At 37.9% G+C, this 19,932-nt stretch overlaps 1 protein-coding gene and 1 pseudogene across 1 annotated transcript; one reads left to right on the top strand and one right to left on the bottom strand.

Moving 5' to 3' along the window:
- LOC136695051 (scavenger receptor cysteine-rich type 1 protein M160-like) overlaps nucleotides 1–19,932 on the top strand; it is a 156,412-nt pseudogene that overhangs the window by 122,294 nt on the left and 14,186 nt on the right.
- Nucleotides 2,220–19,636, bottom strand: LOC136694732 (antigen WC1.1-like). Its single transcript, XM_066668510.1, has 20 exons — nucleotides 19,579–19,636; nucleotides 19,136–19,447; nucleotides 18,428–18,739; nucleotides 16,757–17,071; nucleotides 16,352–16,672; nucleotides 15,090–15,407; nucleotides 13,108–13,413; nucleotides 12,937–13,005; nucleotides 8,291–8,602; nucleotides 8,068–8,136; nucleotides 7,843–7,986; nucleotides 7,537–7,632; nucleotides 5,781–5,843; nucleotides 4,803–4,910; nucleotides 4,227–4,289; nucleotides 4,042–4,110; nucleotides 3,818–3,880; nucleotides 3,652–3,714; nucleotides 3,478–3,545; nucleotides 2,220–2,590 (listed from the first exon to the last, which is right to left on the bottom strand). Exons 1-20 carry the CDS (start codon nucleotides 19,634–19,636, stop codon nucleotides 2,576–2,578), a joined length of 3,144 nt encoding a protein of 1,047 aa, XP_066524607.1. The 3' UTR covers nucleotides 2,220–2,575.

Raw genomic sequence — 19,932 nt, 5'->3', positions numbered from 1 at the left:
CAACAAGTAGGAGACTGACTTCAGAAAAAGGAAGCACTATAGGGAGAAGAGCTTTAATGCTGCACCTGCACAGAGCTGATCATTACACTGATAAACATACACGTACATACATATTAATAAACATGCACGCACACACATACTCATATAAAGTATATAAACTACATATAAAGTATTAATAGAAGTGATCAGAGTTAGAAAACAGAAAATCAGTTTATGATTAATCAATGTTAGAAATAAACTAATAAAAAGATTTTGGTTTACATATTTGAATATACAGAAAAAAAAAAAAACATTTTAATATTCATGTTTCTAATACATATAATTCATTTTATTGCTAAACATAGGAAATGTAGAATATTCAAATTTTATTCATCTTAGTAATACCTTGTATCACTAGTCAGTTGCCTTTTTTCTATCACATTCCTTTAACTGTTTACTACTGAAACAGTATCCCTGTTTAACAGACAGTTTTGTTTACTAGATTCTGCTCCACGAGAAGCAGCAGAATATTAATAATGTCTGAAATGAAGCCACATAAAATGTAGCCATAACTTTGTGGAAATGTATTTATCTATTTATTGAAATTCAACATTTCTTTTCACATTACAGGTCCTATATGGAATTATGGAGAGTGAACACCCCCTTTGCTAGAGTAAACATTTCTGGGAAGGCTTTACACTAAATGTTGGATCAATCCTATGAATATTTAAAGACAGTCAGCCATCATATTCTACTGGCCCTGTGTTTATGTGGAGGTTACACAATTCTAATAGTTTACCACATTCCACAGGACACAAAATCTTGGCCATAATCAATAACTTTTAACTGACAAAATCAAATCAACTAATATTTGTCAAAATGGCCATAAATTGCAGCAATGGATTATGGATTATCTGGATTATGTAACTAATTATTCCATTTGGCATGGAAAAGTTAAGTATTTTGTAGATTTAATTTTTGCAGTGCTGTAATGTGTGTTGTTAAATTTCCTGCTCCCCTTAAATTAACTGAATTCAGCATTGTAATATATGTTTTAAAAACTTTATAATAATTATGTATTTTCTTAATTTATTTCTCTAAAAGAGCACAGAAGCTGTGTTAAAGATGCATTATATGACATTCTGCCAGTGGATGTATGCATGAGAGCATCAGAGTCTCAGATCAAAACAAATGCAGCATATTTAGCCACACCTCCCCCCTGCAGAGGAGACCAATTTCCTCAACAATGACTAATCATACCTACTTCAGCCAGTCACTCATGACATACATGGAATATTACTTAGCCATAGTTACATATTGAGGAAAAGAAACTACAATTCAGTATAATGTTTTAGGCCTTTGGGAGCTCTTAGGGTGCTTTCACAAATGCTTTGTTTGACAAAGTACTCAAAATTTGGTGCAGTATTTGAAAATCTTCACCAAGCAAGTGCTAACCAATGATGTGCATCCCCATCTGTTGGCTGATAAGCAATTACATTGTTCTGTCTCAAAGGCAGCGCTGGCTTCAGAACCATTTTGAGTAGTACAGTACTTGGCATTTTGAACACACTCTCACACATGCAGGGGTTAACAATGCTCTCAACATCCAAATTGTTTGTAAAGTACATATTACATATATGTAAAACATTAAACAGCTTGAGTTAAAATTGTGTTTCTGTAGAAATTTAAATCTCTGAATAAAACTTTCAACCAAGAACACACTACAGTAAACTGATTGCTCAATCATTCTCTTCCATCTTAAAGGATACAAAAAGCAAACTTAGACTTGGCCATGTTTGTGCATGGAGTTGGGGTGGAGCTTCTGAATGAGCAATGATGGGAGGGGTGAGTTCTTTTAGCTGTGAGAACAGTCATTCTCCACAATCGTAGAAGGATGTTTAAAATAATATGGGACCATAATCTATGATTAATATCCAGAATACTACATATTTATTGCAATATTTATATAAAGAACATGTTTAATGATGACAGATTCAGAAATGCAATACAAGGAAATTAGCAAACTTTCAAATTAACAATTGTCAAACCAAATTGCTTTGAAATCAAACAATATAGTACAATACAGTATCAGATTTCATACATTACACAGTTAATTCATAAGAAAAACAAGCAAAATATGAGCAGAATCATACCTTTGTTAAAGGCTTGCAATGATTAATTAAGAATCATAAGGTGCTGCTTATTTTTAAATGGAAGCACCAAAAATTCCAAAAACCTGGAAAAAAGAATGCTAAATAATCTCCCATGAGTAGTTAAGAATGTTATTTCCTTCTCCTGAAAAGTTATTCTTTTAAAGATACAAGATTTTGTTCTATCTGTGATCTAGCGACTGAGTCAGAAAATGCACATAGAATAGGCAGAAGCAATATGACATTTGGCTAAACACCTAAGGGGGCAGTGTATCCAATCTGTATAGGCAGAATAAACAATGATTTTACTCCATACAGTACTATGAATAGTGAACTGTAATCTAAAATAAATCATGTGTTGCATTTGAAGAGGTCAGATTGTAGTTTCCTGAGTAAAGACACTGGGTGTGGTCTGTCACATGATTCTTCTGTCTGAAACTCCTCCTTCACGTCACATTAGGCTGTAAAAAAAATAAATACTTTCTGATAGATAAAAATATTATTCTTGAATACAGCTTAAAAACCTGAAAGCAGAGCACTATGAAACTCCTGTTTGTGCATGTCACAGCTCAGCCCAGTTGGTTCATTCATTTATTCAGTGTCTGTATCCACTAATTTAGTTCAGGGACGCAGTGGGTCCGGAGCCTATCCGAAATCACTGGGCACAAGGCGGGATAACACTCTGGAGGAGGTGTCAGTCCTTTGCAGGGAGACACACACTCACACATTCACTCACATACTCTCCACTATGGAAAATTAAAAGTAGGCAATCCACCTACTAATGTGTGTTTTTGGACCATGGGAGGAAACCGGTACACCCGGAGGAAAATAAATACAGTTAAATATAATAGTCTATGATTATTATGAGCCATTTAACACATTATTCATTTGGCAAGAACTCAGTCGTGTCCTCATTTCTGATTGAAATATGTAAGCACCATGTCAGAATAATGAGAGTACCTTGCAATATTGTTTTGTGTTATGGACTGTGTGAAATGCAGGGGTATGTGAGTTTAAGGTACGCATGTGATTGGTGGATAAGAGAAGGGGGGAGTGTGTGCGTGTGGGGGAGTGAGAGGAGTGAGTGAAGGGAGAGTTTTTGAGCTTATAGTGTTAAATCAGCGTTTTTTGTTTTGGCATGGTTACCAACAGTAACCATTTTCGGTTACTTCATTAAACTAAAAGTGATCAAGTCCTTCTCGACCATTCTTTCAAAGTGCCTGGTGGACTTGACTTCTCCACATTATAAGAAAACGTAATGTTTTCATTAAGCTACTTTGCACTTTGAAACAATTGCTCCACTCCAATTTGAAATATATCAGCATCCACCACTGTATCAGACACTCACCTTTACTCCTCCTACATACTGTCCAGCAGTGGTCACATCATCGTAGCTCTCTGCTTCAGATGTGTCCACTGCACCAACATAGAGATCAATGAATCAAATAAAATACAACGCTAACATTTTAACTGTATTGAATCTCCAGTTTAACATTGTCTATGGATATATATAAAACATTACCCGTCAGGATGTTGGAGATTTGTCCAGTGGGAACAGCATCATCATAGTTCTCTGTCACATCTTCTGTCCAAATGATGAGATAAATGTCATTAAATCAGTCTCAGTATCATCAGTGCTCAGTGTTCATGTTGGAAATTACAGTGTTGCTTTACATTACAAGTCCTACCTGCTCCTCCAGCTGAGTTCAGATCAGCACTGATGATGTCATCATAACTCTCAGATACATCCTCTGCACCAAACACACACATATTTAAGGAATGTTTTATTTAACTATTCCATTTTAACTTAAATATTTAATTTTACTTTTTATATTTGTTAGAGTGTCTGTAAACTCGTAAGAATTCTCTGGACTAGTCTCTTTTGACATTTAAAGCCAAAACACAAACATACCTGATACACTATTAGAGGTATGTCCAGCAGTGATGACATCATCATAGTTCTCTGCTGTGTCCTCTTTTGCTGTTTCACCAAAAAAATAAAAAAGCTGAATTTAGAAATAGTGAAATCATAGTTTTATACTGTGTTTAATGAAAAAAATAATACAACTTATGTTATTATTTATCAATGGGACCTACCTGTAAAACCACTAGTGACAGCATCTTCATAATATTCTGCCTCTTCCATAGTCATTGACTTTGCTGGAAGAATGGTTCCATTTTATTACTCATTCAGTGTATGTCAAGAACATACCCCAAAAGAAAGAAAGTAACAGTACATGGCTTTCTTTATCAGTTCTTAAAATAGTGTCCATGTCTGACATTGAGCACATGTGGCCATTATGAAATAGCATAAATACTTCAAAAATTAGACAACCATAATCCCTCTTCTCATTACAGTCCAAATGGGAAGTCTTTGCCTAAAAGTTGGAGAAGCAGGCTTGGTGGATTGACCCCCTGACTGCCAAAACAAATTGGAGTGGGGTAAGTGAAGGATGAGTGCTCTCTCCACCCTCAACATTCACAACTGAGATAACTTTGAAGAAGGCCCCTAATTCCAAACTTCTCCCCTGGGTGCTGGGATGGTTGCCTCTAGCTCCAGGCATATGTGTGTTCACTTTACTAGTGTTTGTGTTTAATACTGTACACATTTTTTTTCTGAATAGTGATTGTAAAATCTGTCAGTGGGACGGAGCTGGACACTGGTCCTATTACCTGAGAGGAGATTCTCATCCACATCCTCATATCCCGATTTCAGTGCTTCAGAGGGGATTCTTCCTGTTTGATGCTGAATATGTTCTTGATATCTCTCCTCTGAGTCTCCTACAAGAGTTGATTAATATCAGTTCAGCCAACACAAGGTACTTTCAGACAAAACACTCAAACACACACTTAAGAGATTCCAACCGGTCTTGGAAGGGATTTCCAATTTCACTCATGTGAACACACATTTAATTATGCAACCATTGATTTATTCTCCATCAAAAACCATGAAATAAAATAAGTTCTGGAGCAGATGCATATGATCCTAAGTGATCCCTTGATAAGTTTTAGAGTGGTTGTACAGCTGAAATCATAATTTAATATACAATTTATCCACATGGTGTAGCATTGCCCTAAAATTGCTGAACTTGGATCCAATATTTCAGGTTGCCTTCCACGAGCCTCCTACAATAAGCTGCTTTACTCTTCTTCCTCACTGAACTAGTGAAACTGAGTCAGGCTTGTAAGTATCCTTGTGTTTCACATGCATTTTAAATTCTCCTCATACATTTTCATACAGACATTGAAGTCTATGGCATTGTGATGGGCCCATTTTTACTTGCACTGTGTGTCCTTAGGCCATTTTGCCAGAAATTTTAAATATTTGGTGCTTTTGGTGCATTGAGCATTTTAAAGTCCACTGGTGCCCAAACATTTACTTCTTGGCTGATGTCTTGAGATGTTGCTTCCTCATGCTAACTATTTTGTAAAGTGCACCACTCCCTCATGCAGGAAAGTGCCCCCACAACAAGATGCTGCCACCTACGTACTTCACATCTGGGATATTGTTGACTTGAAATATTTCCCATTTTGCCCTCCATACATAACAATGGTTATTATGGCCAAACAGTTCTATTTTCGTTTCATCAGACCAGAGGACATTTCTCCAAAATCTGTCAGTGGAATGGAGTTGGACACTGGTTCTATTACCTGAGAGGCGATTCTCATCCACATCCTCATATCCGGAATTCTGTGCTTCAGAGGGGATTCTTCCTGTTAGAGGAGAGATATTAAGAACATATTCAGCATCAGTCTCCTACAAGTTGAGTTGATTAATATCAGTTCAGCCAAACCAAAGGTACTTTCAGACAAAACACTCAAACACACACTTAAGAGATTCTAACCACATGGCACCCCCACAACATGATGCTGCCACCTACGTACTTCACATCTACAAACAGTTCTATTTTTGTTTAATCATACCAGAGGACATTTCTTCAGAAGAATGTAAGATCTTGTCCAATGTGCAGTGCAAATTTTAACCTGCATTTTTTATAGTGCTTTTGGAACAGTGGCTTCTTCCTTGCTAAGTTGCCTTACAGGTTAAGCCTATAAAGAACATGTTATTTGGCTGATGGGACGGCACTGTGGCACAGCAGGTAGTGTTGCAGTCACACAGCTCAAGGGACCAAACTGATTTCTTGGAAACCGACCATGAATAATTCCTGAACAGTATGATGGCTGTGCGATCCCATAGTGTTTAAAGATGCATATGATAAGTGCCGGACACATGTGGGATATTCAAGTCCCAAGCTGGTGGCCGTAGAGTTGTAGTTTGTCCTAAAAAAAAGAGGGTGTCACCTTAATCTGTCTTCAGATTGCAGAGAGGAAAACTGTGTGCTTATGTGCTAAACTATGATTTAAAATATTTGTCCTTCTAGAATTCTGAAGAACTCAACATACTCACTCCATACTGACAATAAACTCCATGCTCAACATACTGACTCCACTATTTTGCTGAAGCACTTCACTGCTTACGATGCCTGCTTGATTTAAATGCTGGCATCAGGAGGTTACTGGACTTCTGCTCTAGTCATGGTTGCTCATAAATGTAAAAAGGTACCAGAACACCTTGGGCCAAATGTCAGTGATCAACTTTGTATCTGAGGCCATATGTTTTTCCACTGCATGGAACTTGATTCAACTTAGCTCTGCCCTCTTGCTTTTCCACTGGCTAAATCTGGTACCAGAACCAATCACTTTTTTAGTCCCTTTTAGTTTATGGTTCCAACCAAGTCAAGTAGGTACTACATCATGGCGTGTAAACCCTGCATAGCACTGATTAGCCAGAGAGACCTGTCAAACACGATGAAATGCAGTGCTACAGCACAAACTAACCGCTTGTAAAATCTCAGAAGTTACAGCAGCTTTCACATTTGCTTTTATCTGACCCACAAGGGCAGCTCATAACATTACCCCACTGTGTTTTGAAGACATTCAGGTGCTCCTTTGAGTCGGTGGCCAACAAAAAAAATCTTCACTGAAAGGTGAAAGTGCAACAAGGAAAACTAATCTGTGAGAACTGGGGCACAGAGCCATGTTCAGTCCAAAAAACAAAAATCACACAAACACACAAAGAGTAAACAGCACGTAACTTTACAGCTGGCATGTGCTTCCCATTAGACATGGGGGTTTGCGACATCGCTGGTCACATTTCACAGGGGAGCTGTGCTAGTGGAAAGCTAAAAGCAAATAGAGGCAAGCCAATCCCATGCAGTGGAAAAACACCTTTAATGTTTTGTTTAGTTTCTTTTGCATAGACGATATGAATTTCATTGTTGAAATAAATTTTTAAATATACTATATAGATTGTTGGGAATTATATTAGTACTTCACACCTCAATTTACACCTCAATTGTATAAAATTGTTCCCAAATTAAAATAGAAAAATCCATATATGACACACCCCTTTGAGTTGAGTCGTTTCTTGTAGACATGGTTCTGTGGTTGATCTCCTCATACACTGCCTCAGTCATAGTCTTGCGCCACCTCCTAGAGAGCACTGTGAAAAATTTTATTAGAAATTTAGAAAATTAAACATTTATTCATATTTGCTAATTATAATAATATATCAGTGTAACATTTTAAATCCCTTTATTCTATATTTATTTAACAGAATTTTAGAAGAGAAGGTTAATGAATGAGTCAAGTACTACTGGTGTTTAGAGAATTTACAAAAAGTGGATTGTAGATGATTTCTGGAACTGTCTACCTCTCTTGAGCACTCTGTTCTGGTAAAATAACACAAAGAGAAGCACCAAGGTCAGGAAGAGCACCACTCCCAGCACCAGAGTTGACACTTCATAGATGGATGGACTATCAATATCTTTTTGTGGAGTAATATCGTTTTGACTAACTAAACGAGAAAAAGAATTGTTAAAACATAGCATATGTAGAAATATTATGTAGAAAACTATACCAAAATATATAACTGTACCTCTTGCTATGACCGTAGAGGTTGACATTACGAGTGTAGTGGTAGAAAGGGTAGTGGTAGAAAAAACATCTGTAAAAAGAAACAAATAAAGTAAAGCACAAAATAAGGGCAATTTATGCAGAATCACATTAAAATTAGCAAACAAACACAAGTTATCAGCACAGACCATAGATAAACTATACAAATTCTTGGACTCAATTGGGGTCCAGTCGTCTCCTCTGACCTTCACAGGTGACTCCAGCGTCCTGTCTGTGGGAGCAGTCAGTGTGGTTCTTCAGGGAATGGGGACAGTCCCACAGGTGAATCTCATTCCCTCTACACTTCACTCTGTTAAGCCAGATAGTCCTATTACCAGCTCCAAAGACAGCACTCCCATTAGCCCTCAGCGCCGGACCACAGCCCAGCTGTCTGCAGACCACCTGAGCGTCCCTGATGTCCCACAGATCATCACAGACTGTCCCCCACTGAGAGTTATGATACACCTCCAGTCTCCCAGAGCAGCTTCCTCCTCCCCGCAGTCTGAGAGGCATGTACTCTAAAACACATAAAGAAAAAAAGAGGAGAAACAACAATGTTGGTCACAGATTTAATAAAAATGTTATTATAATGTACAGTGGTTTCTTACTCTATGTTAAAATATGGATGTAAAGAGAAATCATATTTTCAGAAGATTTTCAGATTTATTCAATTACTAGATAGTAAATTAATCTTGAGCCAATTGAACACGTTTAAATATGTTAAGGTCACATTAATTTATGTTGTGCAATAAAAAAAGGCTTAAGCAGGATGGCATTAGAAAAAAAATTTAAAAATCTCTTGTAAACTCAAATCTTATGTATCATTTTTTAACTTACTATTACATAAAAGTCACACAAATGCCAGTTTTATATATTGTCTAGTGTTGACTTTTCTAGTGATAATTATAGCATAATGTATGTTTACAAGCCCTTTTCCAGCAAATATATTTTGTAAATTTCAGTATAAAAAATAATCTTTGATCTGTTAATATTCCTGAAAATTAACTGTCCAAAGTAAAAAAGAAAAGATTTCCAATGTTCTCATTAAACATGTTGATTGTATTTTGCAAGTGTAAATAAATTTATAAGATACCACACCAACCCCAGAGCTAATAAGCCTCATTGGACCATGATCCCAAAAGACATGTATCTCAGAGCTCTCAGAGCTGGGTCATTGTCTGAACTAGAGCACTGATAAAAAGCTGGTAATGTAGAGGGTTTACAGTTCCTGCACTCCCCTCACATTGTTCTCTTCTCAAGCCCTTGAATCTCTTTTCTGTTTGTTTAATAAATAAACTCTCTCCTCTATCAAGTGTGAAGGTAGACAGAGGTTACTGTCTCTCACTCCTCTTTGCCTTTACCTTTTGGGTTGAATTTTGTTCTTTTACCCGATCTTCTTGGGGTGGCCACTTTTTTCCTGTGGCAAGATTTGTTCTTTGGCAGAGGCAAAGTTTTATTAGGTATGTTGCGCCTGCTGCTTTAAGCAGCAGCGTGCAATATATTGTTATCCGATTTGGTTTTTTTCAAATTATTCCGCGTTTCCTTGTCCGCTTAACTAGCCCCGCAGTTAAGCCCGAGCTATCGACTCTGTTCCACCTGGAAATCGTGCGTCCTATAGCGACAATGTGGGCTTGTATACAGCTTTCCGATACCCACACTCGTTTGTCCGCTACACTCGTTTTTCGCTCCATTTTTCCCCAGTCATTTCTATGGAATTAATTTTCAAAGCGCTCTAACTCGGTCGTTTTTCAAACTACGGACACGGGATTTCAGACGGTCGGACCCGGGTGTACTGGGTCCCATCACGACCGTTTTCGGACCTCTTGCACTCATCCTTCTCTTTCTATCCCTCCTTCAAAATCCCCCCATTCATTTGAATGGAGGACGGGAACAGTGCGTGACATCACCACACTCTAGGATTTTTGGCCAAAAGCCGTTTTTTCACTTTTCAGCCGAACAATTCACCATAACTTCCTCATACTTTCACCATTTACCATAAATTCACCATTTACTTTTCACTAAATTTTACATGGTAGAACAACTTGTCCTTTCTAGCACCTGTAAATGTGAACATTATTGAAAATACAGGTTTTGAGTTATGAATTTTTGTTCGGCACTAGGGACGGTTTCGGCTCCCATAGAGTTCAAAGTATTTTTAGAGCGGCTCAGAGTTTCTAAAATTTTTCTCCTGTTTTTAACTCGTCATAACATGCTCAATTCTCACTTAATCTGCATATTTTTTTATAACATATCGATCCCCAGACTCTCCTTGTCGCAACGGTATATACGGTTAAGTGATGTGGGGAAATCTTTCCAAGCTATAAGCTTTTGTTCGGAGGGTGGGTACGCTCCCATAGGAACCCATTCAAATGATTTTTTTTTCTTTTTCAATTTTCTGCCGGACATTTCACCATAACTTCCTTATACTTTCACCTACAGACTTCATTTAAATTTTAAATGGTAGAGAAATTTCCCCTTTCTCAAACTTGTAAGTATCAGACCGTTTGAGAATACCGTTTTTGAGTTATGAATTTTTGTTTGACACTTGGGAGGGTTTTACTCCCATAGACCTCAATGTATTTTAAGAGCGGCTCGGCACGCAGATTTTCAAAACTTTGCCTGTTTTTAACTCGTCATTACACCATCAATTCTCGCTCAAAGTGCAAATATTTTTACACCATCTCGAGCGCCAGACTCTCCTTTTTGCTACGGTATGTTTCGTTCATTTTTGGACCTGGAAAAGTTTTTGAGATATTTGAGGTTTTTTGGAGGGTCCCCCGGGTCGAAATTCATTGAATCGTGAGTCTGTCAGTTGTATTCTGTGAGCGTGCGTCTGACAGAGAGGGGGGGGGGTGGGTAGTGGCAGAGGCAGAGACCTTGGGGGGGCGAGGTGTGAGGGCCACAGAAATACACAGGCCTTTAAAGGTCATTTTTAAGGGGGACGTCTTAATTATCCAGGGTTTCTTAAGTTGGAATTTTTTTTAGAATACCTCATTCACAATATACTGGCTGTCTTTTCAACATTTTAAGCTTTATTTCAAGTGGTCATTTTTAAAGGTGGACGTCTCAATACAATTGTGGGTTTGTTAAGGTGGAATTTTTCTTAAGGTGGTATTTAAAATGTATTGGCCATCTTTTTTTGCTTTTAAGACTCTTTTGGCCTGCGATGTGGACATCTCAATACAATTCTGGGTTTCTTAAGGTGGAATTGTTTTTAAAGGTTGAATTCAAAATGTATCATTTTCCTTTCATGACATTCCATAGAGTCCAATGTAAACTACTGTGGGGGAGTGCTCTCTTAACATCCCACTACCCACAGCTTAGCAGTCAACTCCTTCACCATAGCGTGGCCTAGTGACCCACGCGAGTTTTCCATACCGCCGACCTCGATTTAAGCGGGAAAGACGCGGATTGGGGGACGGGGGTTTCAGCGGCGCAACATCTCATGTTTCCTCCTGGAAATGCAGACCTCTAGTTTTTATTTGTTTTTATATTTATTGTTTTTATTTCACAATTGTAGGGTTCTAACCTTGTTGTTTTTACTCACTTTCTAACAGTACAATATTAACCCATTCCCTTTTTTTTTTTTAGCTTTAATTGCTCTGGGATCTAGTTTTTCTTTACACCAACTGCCTGTGGTGATTCAACCAGTGAGTATCCTCACCTCATCAACTAATTGGGTAGATCGCCTACTGGGCGAACTTCCATGTACCAGTTACACATGAAGAAAGCAACACACAGTTGTGAGAAAATGATCAAATCACAGATTATTTTTCTTTTTGCTGGGTTTTACAAAACTTTTTTTTCAGAAATATTGGATGCAGAATATAATAATTGTTCTTCAAAACTCATTCATTCATTTTCTGTAACCGCTTATCCAGTTCAGAGTCGTGGTGTGTACAGAGCCTACCTAGAATCACAAGGTGTAAAGCAGTGCCTCCCTGGAGGAGGTGTCAGTCCTTTGCAGGACAACACACTACACACACACACATACACCTATTTTGAGTAGCTTACCAGAGATGTTCATAAGTCATTTTTTGCAATTCCAAGTTGAGTTTTTTGCAATTGAAAGTTGAGTTTTTCTTATGAAGTTAAGTCATGCAGTGTACTGTTATTTTTAGCACACACAACAGTATCAAAACTGATCAGTTGTATGATCACTTTTAAAAGTATATTACAATACAATGTGTTGTTTTGAAAGTTTACAATTCTACTTTGCAATATTTGAGGGTTTTTTCTGCACTACAAGATCCATTGAGTTGTTTGTGTTTGGCATCTGTTATAATTATTACTTGAGTAGCTCTTTTTCAGTGTTTGAAAGAAAAAAAAACTGTTGTAAATAGAAGTCTGTGCAGGACCGATTTTTAATCTGGCTTTAACTGGCTACACTGATTAACAAAATATTTTTATAAAAGTGAACTCTCACGTGGTGAACTATCACTTGTCTGAGGGGGCTTTGGACCAGTTTGGGCTAACACCAGTGCCGTGGACATTTTTTTAATAAACACCAAAAAAGGCTCAGCTTCAGTGGGTGAATTTTCTGCTGCTGTGATCAGTGCTGATATCTGTATCTGCATGCATGCGCTGAGTTGCACGTGGCAGGGAGGGAACTTAACACAGGTCACATAAAATAATAATAATAATAAAAATAAATTATTATTAGAAAACCTGAACACTCTGAGGAAACCCAATTGGACACAGGGAAAGCACACCAAACTCCTCACAGACAGTCACCCAGAGCAAGGCTTGAACCCACAACCTCCAGGTCCCTGGAGCTGTGTGACAGTGACACTATCTGTTTCACCACCATTGAGAAAATAGTTATTGTTCATTTTTAAAATATTCACCTTACCTGAGCAATTTTTCTGATGTGGAGATGATGAGCATTTCAAATGGCTTCGTAACACATGATTTCTATCTTCTGTAAATACAGTAGAATTACCTACCGTGTAGTTTTGTCATACTGAATAATCATTATAAATTATATCAAAATGAAAATGTAAAAATATCACAAGCTACCCACCTGAGCAAGTAATATGAGCCACCTCATAGTCATTATCACACCTGTTCTGTCCCCAGGGAGAAGATGGACATTGCCACAGAGTGGAGTCATGTTTCCTACATTTTAGATCGTCCAGCCAGTCAGGAGCTGATTCCACTCTTGCTTTGGCTCTGATCACATTCCCGCTTCTTCCACAGTTCAGCTCCTGACAGATTAAACTCGCTGTTTCTTCATCCATTTCATTCGCACACACATTCCCCCAGGTTCCATTGTAGTACACTTCCAGATTCCCTTCACATCCCTCAGTGAGTCTGATCTCTTTATAGTCTGTTGGGAGAAAGATGATTAATATTGAGGCTAGAACCTATACATCAGTAATTGTCTCTATTACTGGTTAGTGAAGCATCGTCATTATTATTTAGCTGTCATGCTCAAGTAAAAAAATCTGCTTGATTGCTTGCAATTCCTTGCTTTGTTTAGTTGTAGCGGCAGGTGGATTGCAAATTCTTTGCTGCCACATGGCCATCAAATTGGATTTGGGGGGGAATGTGGCAATGGCTGGTAAGGGCTCTTAAACTGCACTGATTTACTAATCATAAAAACCTCAGATACATGCGTACAATGTTACAACGTTATATATTTTTGTTCATATTTTGTAGTGCAGGAGGTCTAAAACCTTTTCACTCTGCAACCACTTTTTAGGTTAACAAATAAAACGTGAACAAACAACACCCTTAAAAAAGATGGCTTTTGTGAGGAACTGTTGAAATCCTCTATTTGTAGGTCTGCAGCAGCCATGACTGTTGTGTGTGCGTGTTTATCAGTATTCACTGGCAACAACTGATAATACTGTGGCATTTGGGCCGCAGTAGTGGAAAACTTTATGAGTATAAATTGCTCTGAATAGAACGTGACAAGGTAACACTTTACAAAACTGTAGTACTAGTGCTACATTAACACCTACATCACTTCTATTAACTACCAAGAAGTACTGATTAATAATTTAGTAGGTAATAGTGAATTAATGATGAAGGTAGTCCACTATTAATAACAGTAATTACTGAGTCTTATTATAAATCCTGGAGAACTACTTATTAATTAACTAATTATTATTAACTTATTAACTCTCCATCAGAGTTGCTACTCATTAACCACATCAACATCTTACATGCCACCTGGAGAAATATAATCTAAATACCTACTGCCAACAGTTCAGTGTCTAAATTATTGTATCAGTGACAATATAAAACACATCCTTAAAGGAACAATTGTGTTTTCCTTTGGTAGGTTATATTAGGAATGTTGTGCATAAAGATAGGAAGAGTGTAGGGTGGGCCCTGTGTGAAGATCTAATAGATTGGCATAGGATATTTTACATCTTATCCTGTGTATATTTACAATCAGTACTCCTTGGTAGTTAATAAGTGCGATTTAGGTGTTAATACAGCACTAAATCATTAGTTCCTGCTTAGTCCCTGCATAGTTAATTATTAACAACCAAAAAGTATTAAGTGTTACAAATTAAATCTTCACCAAGACATACATATTACCAACCAGTTTACAACCACACACCCCATCAAAGATGAGGCCGTGTACCAACAAATCATCCAGGGTGCCCTCTTGACAAATCTGCCAGCATTTGTTCAAGCTGCCGCTCAAATGCGGCATGAGAGTTGCAGAACATGAACGGCACAATTTGCATGTTTTCTTAAGGCAACAAACAAGTTAAGGGTAATAATAGAATGCCTTCTCTTTAATGTCTTCCTTTGTTATTACTGCAGTGCCATATTTTACAAATACTCTCTTTTCATGCACATTTTGGGTGCGTCATCCTCCAGTCCTTCATCAGTTTTCAAAGGACGCTGCCTGCAGAAAGGTTTGGCTGAATATTTTTGGTTGGTGAACAATTCTCAGTCTAGAAGTGAAACTGAGGGGTTTAAAAACTCAGCTGTGTATGATGTTCTAATAGAAATTGTGTGTAATAAATTTGAAAATTATTTTACCTGAACACAAAACTCCTACATCCTCCTCATGTCCACATTCATGCTCTTCACACAGCTGATATCTGCAGTTCCACAGGGACGTCTCATTCCCCTCACACTGCACCTCATTCAGCCATATGGGTCCAGTTCCGGGTCCAAACCAGGCTGGTACCGGGGCACTGAGGGCCACTCCACACTGCAGCTGTCTGCACACCACCTGTGCATCCTCAATATCCCACAAGTCACCACACACTGTCCCCCATGATCCACTGTGAAAAACCTCCAGCCTTCCTGCACAGTCTCCTCCAGAACCAACCAGTCTGATGGAGTTAAACTTACCTACACACACACACACAGTTTAATTAAGGATATTTAATATATTTCCAGGTCTTTATTATATAAAAAATGAGCATCCCATGTACAGTATTACTGAAATGTTTGTAAATTGCTAATAATTCCAATTCATTACAACTTAATATGTATGATTTATTCAAGAAGAAACTATTTAAAATACATAGAAATATCAAAAGTATTTGATCTTGTTTATGCATGACATTAAATTGTGTAATTTTTCTGGCTGTTGTCTGTATTTAGGTACAAGAAAAATCTAAACATTTATGCTGAGAACATATTCAAACTCTTGATCGCAAGGTCATCAAACAAAAAACACTGTGATTGGGCCTGTGATTAAACATAGCCAGCTTTTTGTCCATTCATCCAGCCTTTGTCTGACATCATATAGCCTGACCTTGAAGAAGATGAAGAACTTTTAATTCCCACAAGAAAAGCCCTAAAAATCTAATCAATACAACGCTGTGTCTGATCCATTGGTACCACTGCTACACACACCAACAATCAACCACCATTTTAGTGTTACTACGGCACAAAGTGAAAGGGGGAAACAAATTATGCAGACCAAATGATAGACTAGTCTTTAACCGTAGAACTACACAGTGCTCGTGTATGGCCAGGGAATCTGAGAGAATCAACGGTGAGTGTAAAAATTGTCATCAATGCTGATCAATGTAAATGTTTTTAGTATATTCAATTTCTGTTTTATATATTTTAATAATGTAACTCTTATTTTCAACAAATAACAATATATAGTGTCTGTTAAACAATGCTTAGTAATAATCCTGAATAATGCATAATATTAGTGTGATATTCATTTCACAGATGTGATGATCTTTTGAGTCACAATAGTGATTCCCTGCAGTGTATATTTCAAAGTTCCATTGTTTATTTTGTTATTGAAATTCTTCTCTTTACATTGTAACGCTCACCAGAGCAGTTGATAGAGAGCTGTTCTCTGAAGCTGCAGTTTACCACTTCCACACCGCTGCAGTTCCCCAGATGAGCTTCACTTCCGGAGCAATTGTAACCCATCACACACATGTGTGAAGGTTCTAGATTGGATGAAGAGGAATTGAAGCTGAGCATAGACCCACAGCCCAGCTGTCTGCAGACCACGGAAGCCTCTGACCTGCTCCAGGATTCCAGCAGAACTTTTTTCCAGCCCTGCTCAAAATACACCTCCACATCACCCATACACATACTCCCTCCAGACAACCGCACTTGCCCATCACGAAGCACTGAGGAAGAACCTGAAGAGGAATATGTTTATTTAACTAAATTATTTGTGTTAACTTGAATATTCCTCAGCATAATTCATGACTCTAAAAGCTCACCATTGCAGATGACTCCAGCATCCTGTTTGTGAGAGAATGCAGTTCGACTCCATGATGAAATGGGACATTGTGACAGGTGTGTTTCATTCCCCTGACAATCAAACACATCAGCCCAGATCCGACCACTCCCCTCCCCAAACCAGTCTGACCCCAACACAGCCACAGCAGTCCCACACTTCAGCTGACCACAGAGGACACTGGCAGCTCTCATATCCCAGCTTCCATCACACACTGTGCCCCACTCACTGAGGTACTGGATCTCCACTCGACCAGAACATGAGTCAAGGCCGTTCACCAGACGAGCTCCTGTGTGACCTAAATGAAGACTTTTTTTTTAATCCCCAGGTAACATTAATAAAATTTATCCCCAGGTAAAATTAGAGGTAAAGGAAAGTGTAATGTGCATTTTATATATATATGCAGTGATATTTTTTGTGTGTCCTTTCCTTTATATGTAACTGGTGTAACTGTAAATCTTAAAAATAAAGGTGCTACAAAATGTTCTTTGAGTGATCCCATATAATAGGAGTAATTAATTAAAATCCATTAAGATCCAGTTAGAGAAAATGTTTTAAAGCCAAGGTCCGGGACATGATGTATAACCTGCATTATGATCAGTGCCTTGTCCTGCATATTGAAGTAGCCTTGTAGTTATAGCAGCATTTTTAGTAGTTAACAATGGAATTTCAAATCAAATTACCCTTTATTTTACATTTCAGTATGCAGCAAGATTTATAAATATTATAAATAACAAGTACTCTAAATAAAATATAAACCAATGATTTTGAAAAACAAAATGCATATGCAAGTCTTTAATGAATTGTAGCTTTACATTAATGATTTGTAGCTTGACTTGCTGCTTTACATAACAAGCAATCTGATTGGTTCTTATTGCTGGAGGGTGGGACTTAACCCTTTAACAGGAAGCTGATTGGCTCTTTATGCTGAAGGACGGGAAATCCATGTTCAGTGTTATGAGACTTTCAAATAATAATCGTTCACTTATTTTTAAAGCTTCTGGTTTTAACTCACACAACACTGACGTCCTGAAAGTGTCCCAAAAGAGTGTTTACCATGTCCCTTGGGCTGTTTTACTGGCCCCAGGACAGTGGTGTCTGAACGCTAAACCAGCATTTAAAATAAACACTTAAATTTAACAGCTCTTAATAGTTTGTGAGGTCTGGATAGGGCAGTGTTTGGGTCTAGACTGTGGGGTGCCTATTCATGACCCTTGCCTTAGAAGAACCATTTTGGGTCCATGAAGGAACAATTTTGTTAATATATTTAAATTGGTAAAAGATGGGTTCTTAAAGTTTTATTTTTCACACTAACACATCTCTTAAACATAAAGGAACCATATGGAACCATATGTGGTTCTATTATGGCATCACTCAAAGAATCCTGTGTAGCATTTTGCAGGTATCCTAAGCATTATTTTCCTTTTATATTTTTTGCACTGGGTCGGAGGAAGGCTTGAGGACTAGGGTTCCTAATAAACCTGTAAACCGAGCTTGAATGTTAAACCCTACACTCACTAATATGCTGTTTTTATTCATTTTTCTGTAAATTGACTTTGTGAGTGAGAGATAGTATGTGTCATAGTGGTAAGCTGCAAATCAGGGAAATATGTGTACATGTTTGCAGGGATGGCCGGATGGATGGATAATTTACCTGAACAGATCAATCCAACATCATTGTTATGGGAGCAGTTGTGCTTGAGTAAAGATGATCTTGGACAGAGGTAAATCTGAGATTCATCTCCTCTACACTGAAACTCCTCTGACCACACCTGGCCCTCCCCTCTGCCGAAAGCATCTGCTTCAAGCACCTCCACAGGACGCCCACAGCCCAGCTCTCTACACACAACCTCTGCATCCTGCTGATCAAATCCAGCATCACACACTGTGGACCAGGTATTTTCACGAGGCACCTCTACTCTCCCAGAGCACAAGTGAGGACCATTAGTGAATCTGGATCTATCGCCTGTAAATGTCAAAATATTGATACAGGTAAGCATGAATTAACAGCTCAAATATAGACTTATTTCTAAAATATGTGAATAATTGAATATTAATAATAATAATAATTTAAATCCCCCCCCCCCAAAAAAAAATAAAAAATTAAAATATATATATATATGCAATATGACACTTGCCTAGGATGTATTTCCGGTGTAAATATATTGACGATGCATGTGGTTAATTATTGTTAACTACATTATTCTCATAGCTCCAATGCAATTAAATGTTATATAAGCACACAAAGGATGCCTTATTTAAATTTAGGAGTAATGGGAAACTTGTGTATATATTTTCTATGCAGGAATTCAGTTGTGAATATTAAATATTTAAATAAATTTAAAGAAAAACAGGAGCCTACCTGAGCATTCTACTCCAGCATCTGTATCATGGTTAGTGCAGAATATCTTGTATGATGAATGAATTGGACAGTTCTTCAGCGTAGACTCTGATCCATTGCATTGCACAAATCCCATTAATACTGGGCCTGATCCTGGAACAAATTTACGATAGAAAAACGCTCTTAAAGCTCTCCCACATCTCAGCTCTCTACATACGACTTGAGCGTCTCTCATATCCCAGTCATAAAAACACACCGTTCCCCACTTTCCATTATGAAAAACCTCCACTGTCCCACTACAGTCGTTGAAACCATTCACCAGCCTCACACTGTCTGTACAACAGAAAACATAAGACTGGGTAAGTAATCTTTCAAACTGTGGCAAAATTAGTACAGTATTCTGTCACTATTAATATCTTTATCTTTTTTAAATTAGTTTTCTTTTCAAGTTAATGCCTTCTTACCAGGTTTGGTGAGTGTGACTGCAGACAATATAAAAATAATAGCAAAAATGCTGTCCATCTCTGTCTTACAGCAGTCAGAACAAACTACCCCACTCCCCACAGACAGACTGAACAGAGAGAGAGAGAGAGAGAGAGAGAGAGACAGCCACCAATCACACACACTATTACCTTACTAAATAGGGAAGAGGAAATCATCAAACATGTTCAGTGGCAAATCAGAGGCGGCATTTTCTTTTTTCTCCATATTTATCAAAAGTGCGTGACACTGATGAACAGAACTCCACCTATGTATCTAGAGATACATGTGCATGTGTGTGTCAGGAGAAATGCTCGAAGCAGTCAGTCACCAACTAA

Source organism: Hoplias malabaricus, chromosome 4 (assembly GCF_029633855.1).
Source record: "Hoplias malabaricus isolate fHopMal1 chromosome 4, fHopMal1.hap1, whole genome shotgun sequence".
NCBI lineage: Eukaryota > Metazoa > Chordata > Actinopteri > Characiformes > Erythrinidae > Hoplias > Hoplias malabaricus.
The sequence above is the reverse complement of the archived record's forward strand: the minus strand, read 5'-3'. Positions and strand labels throughout refer to the sequence as shown.

Excerpts from the sequence above, each read along its gene's own strand:
- LOC136694732 (XM_066668510.1), bottom strand. The coding sequence starts at position 19,636 with ATGGACAGCATTTTTGCTATTATTTTTATATTGTCTGCAGTCACACTC. Across the intron at positions 7,987-8,067 it reads CTCTACGGTCATAGCAAGAG|TTAGTCAAAACGATATTACT; the intron begins GTACAGTTATAT and ends TTTCTCGTTTAG. Across the intron at positions 3,715-3,817 it reads GAACTCAGCTGGAGGAGCAG|AAGATGTGACAGAGAACTAT; the intron begins GTAGGACTTGTA and ends TCATTTGGACAG.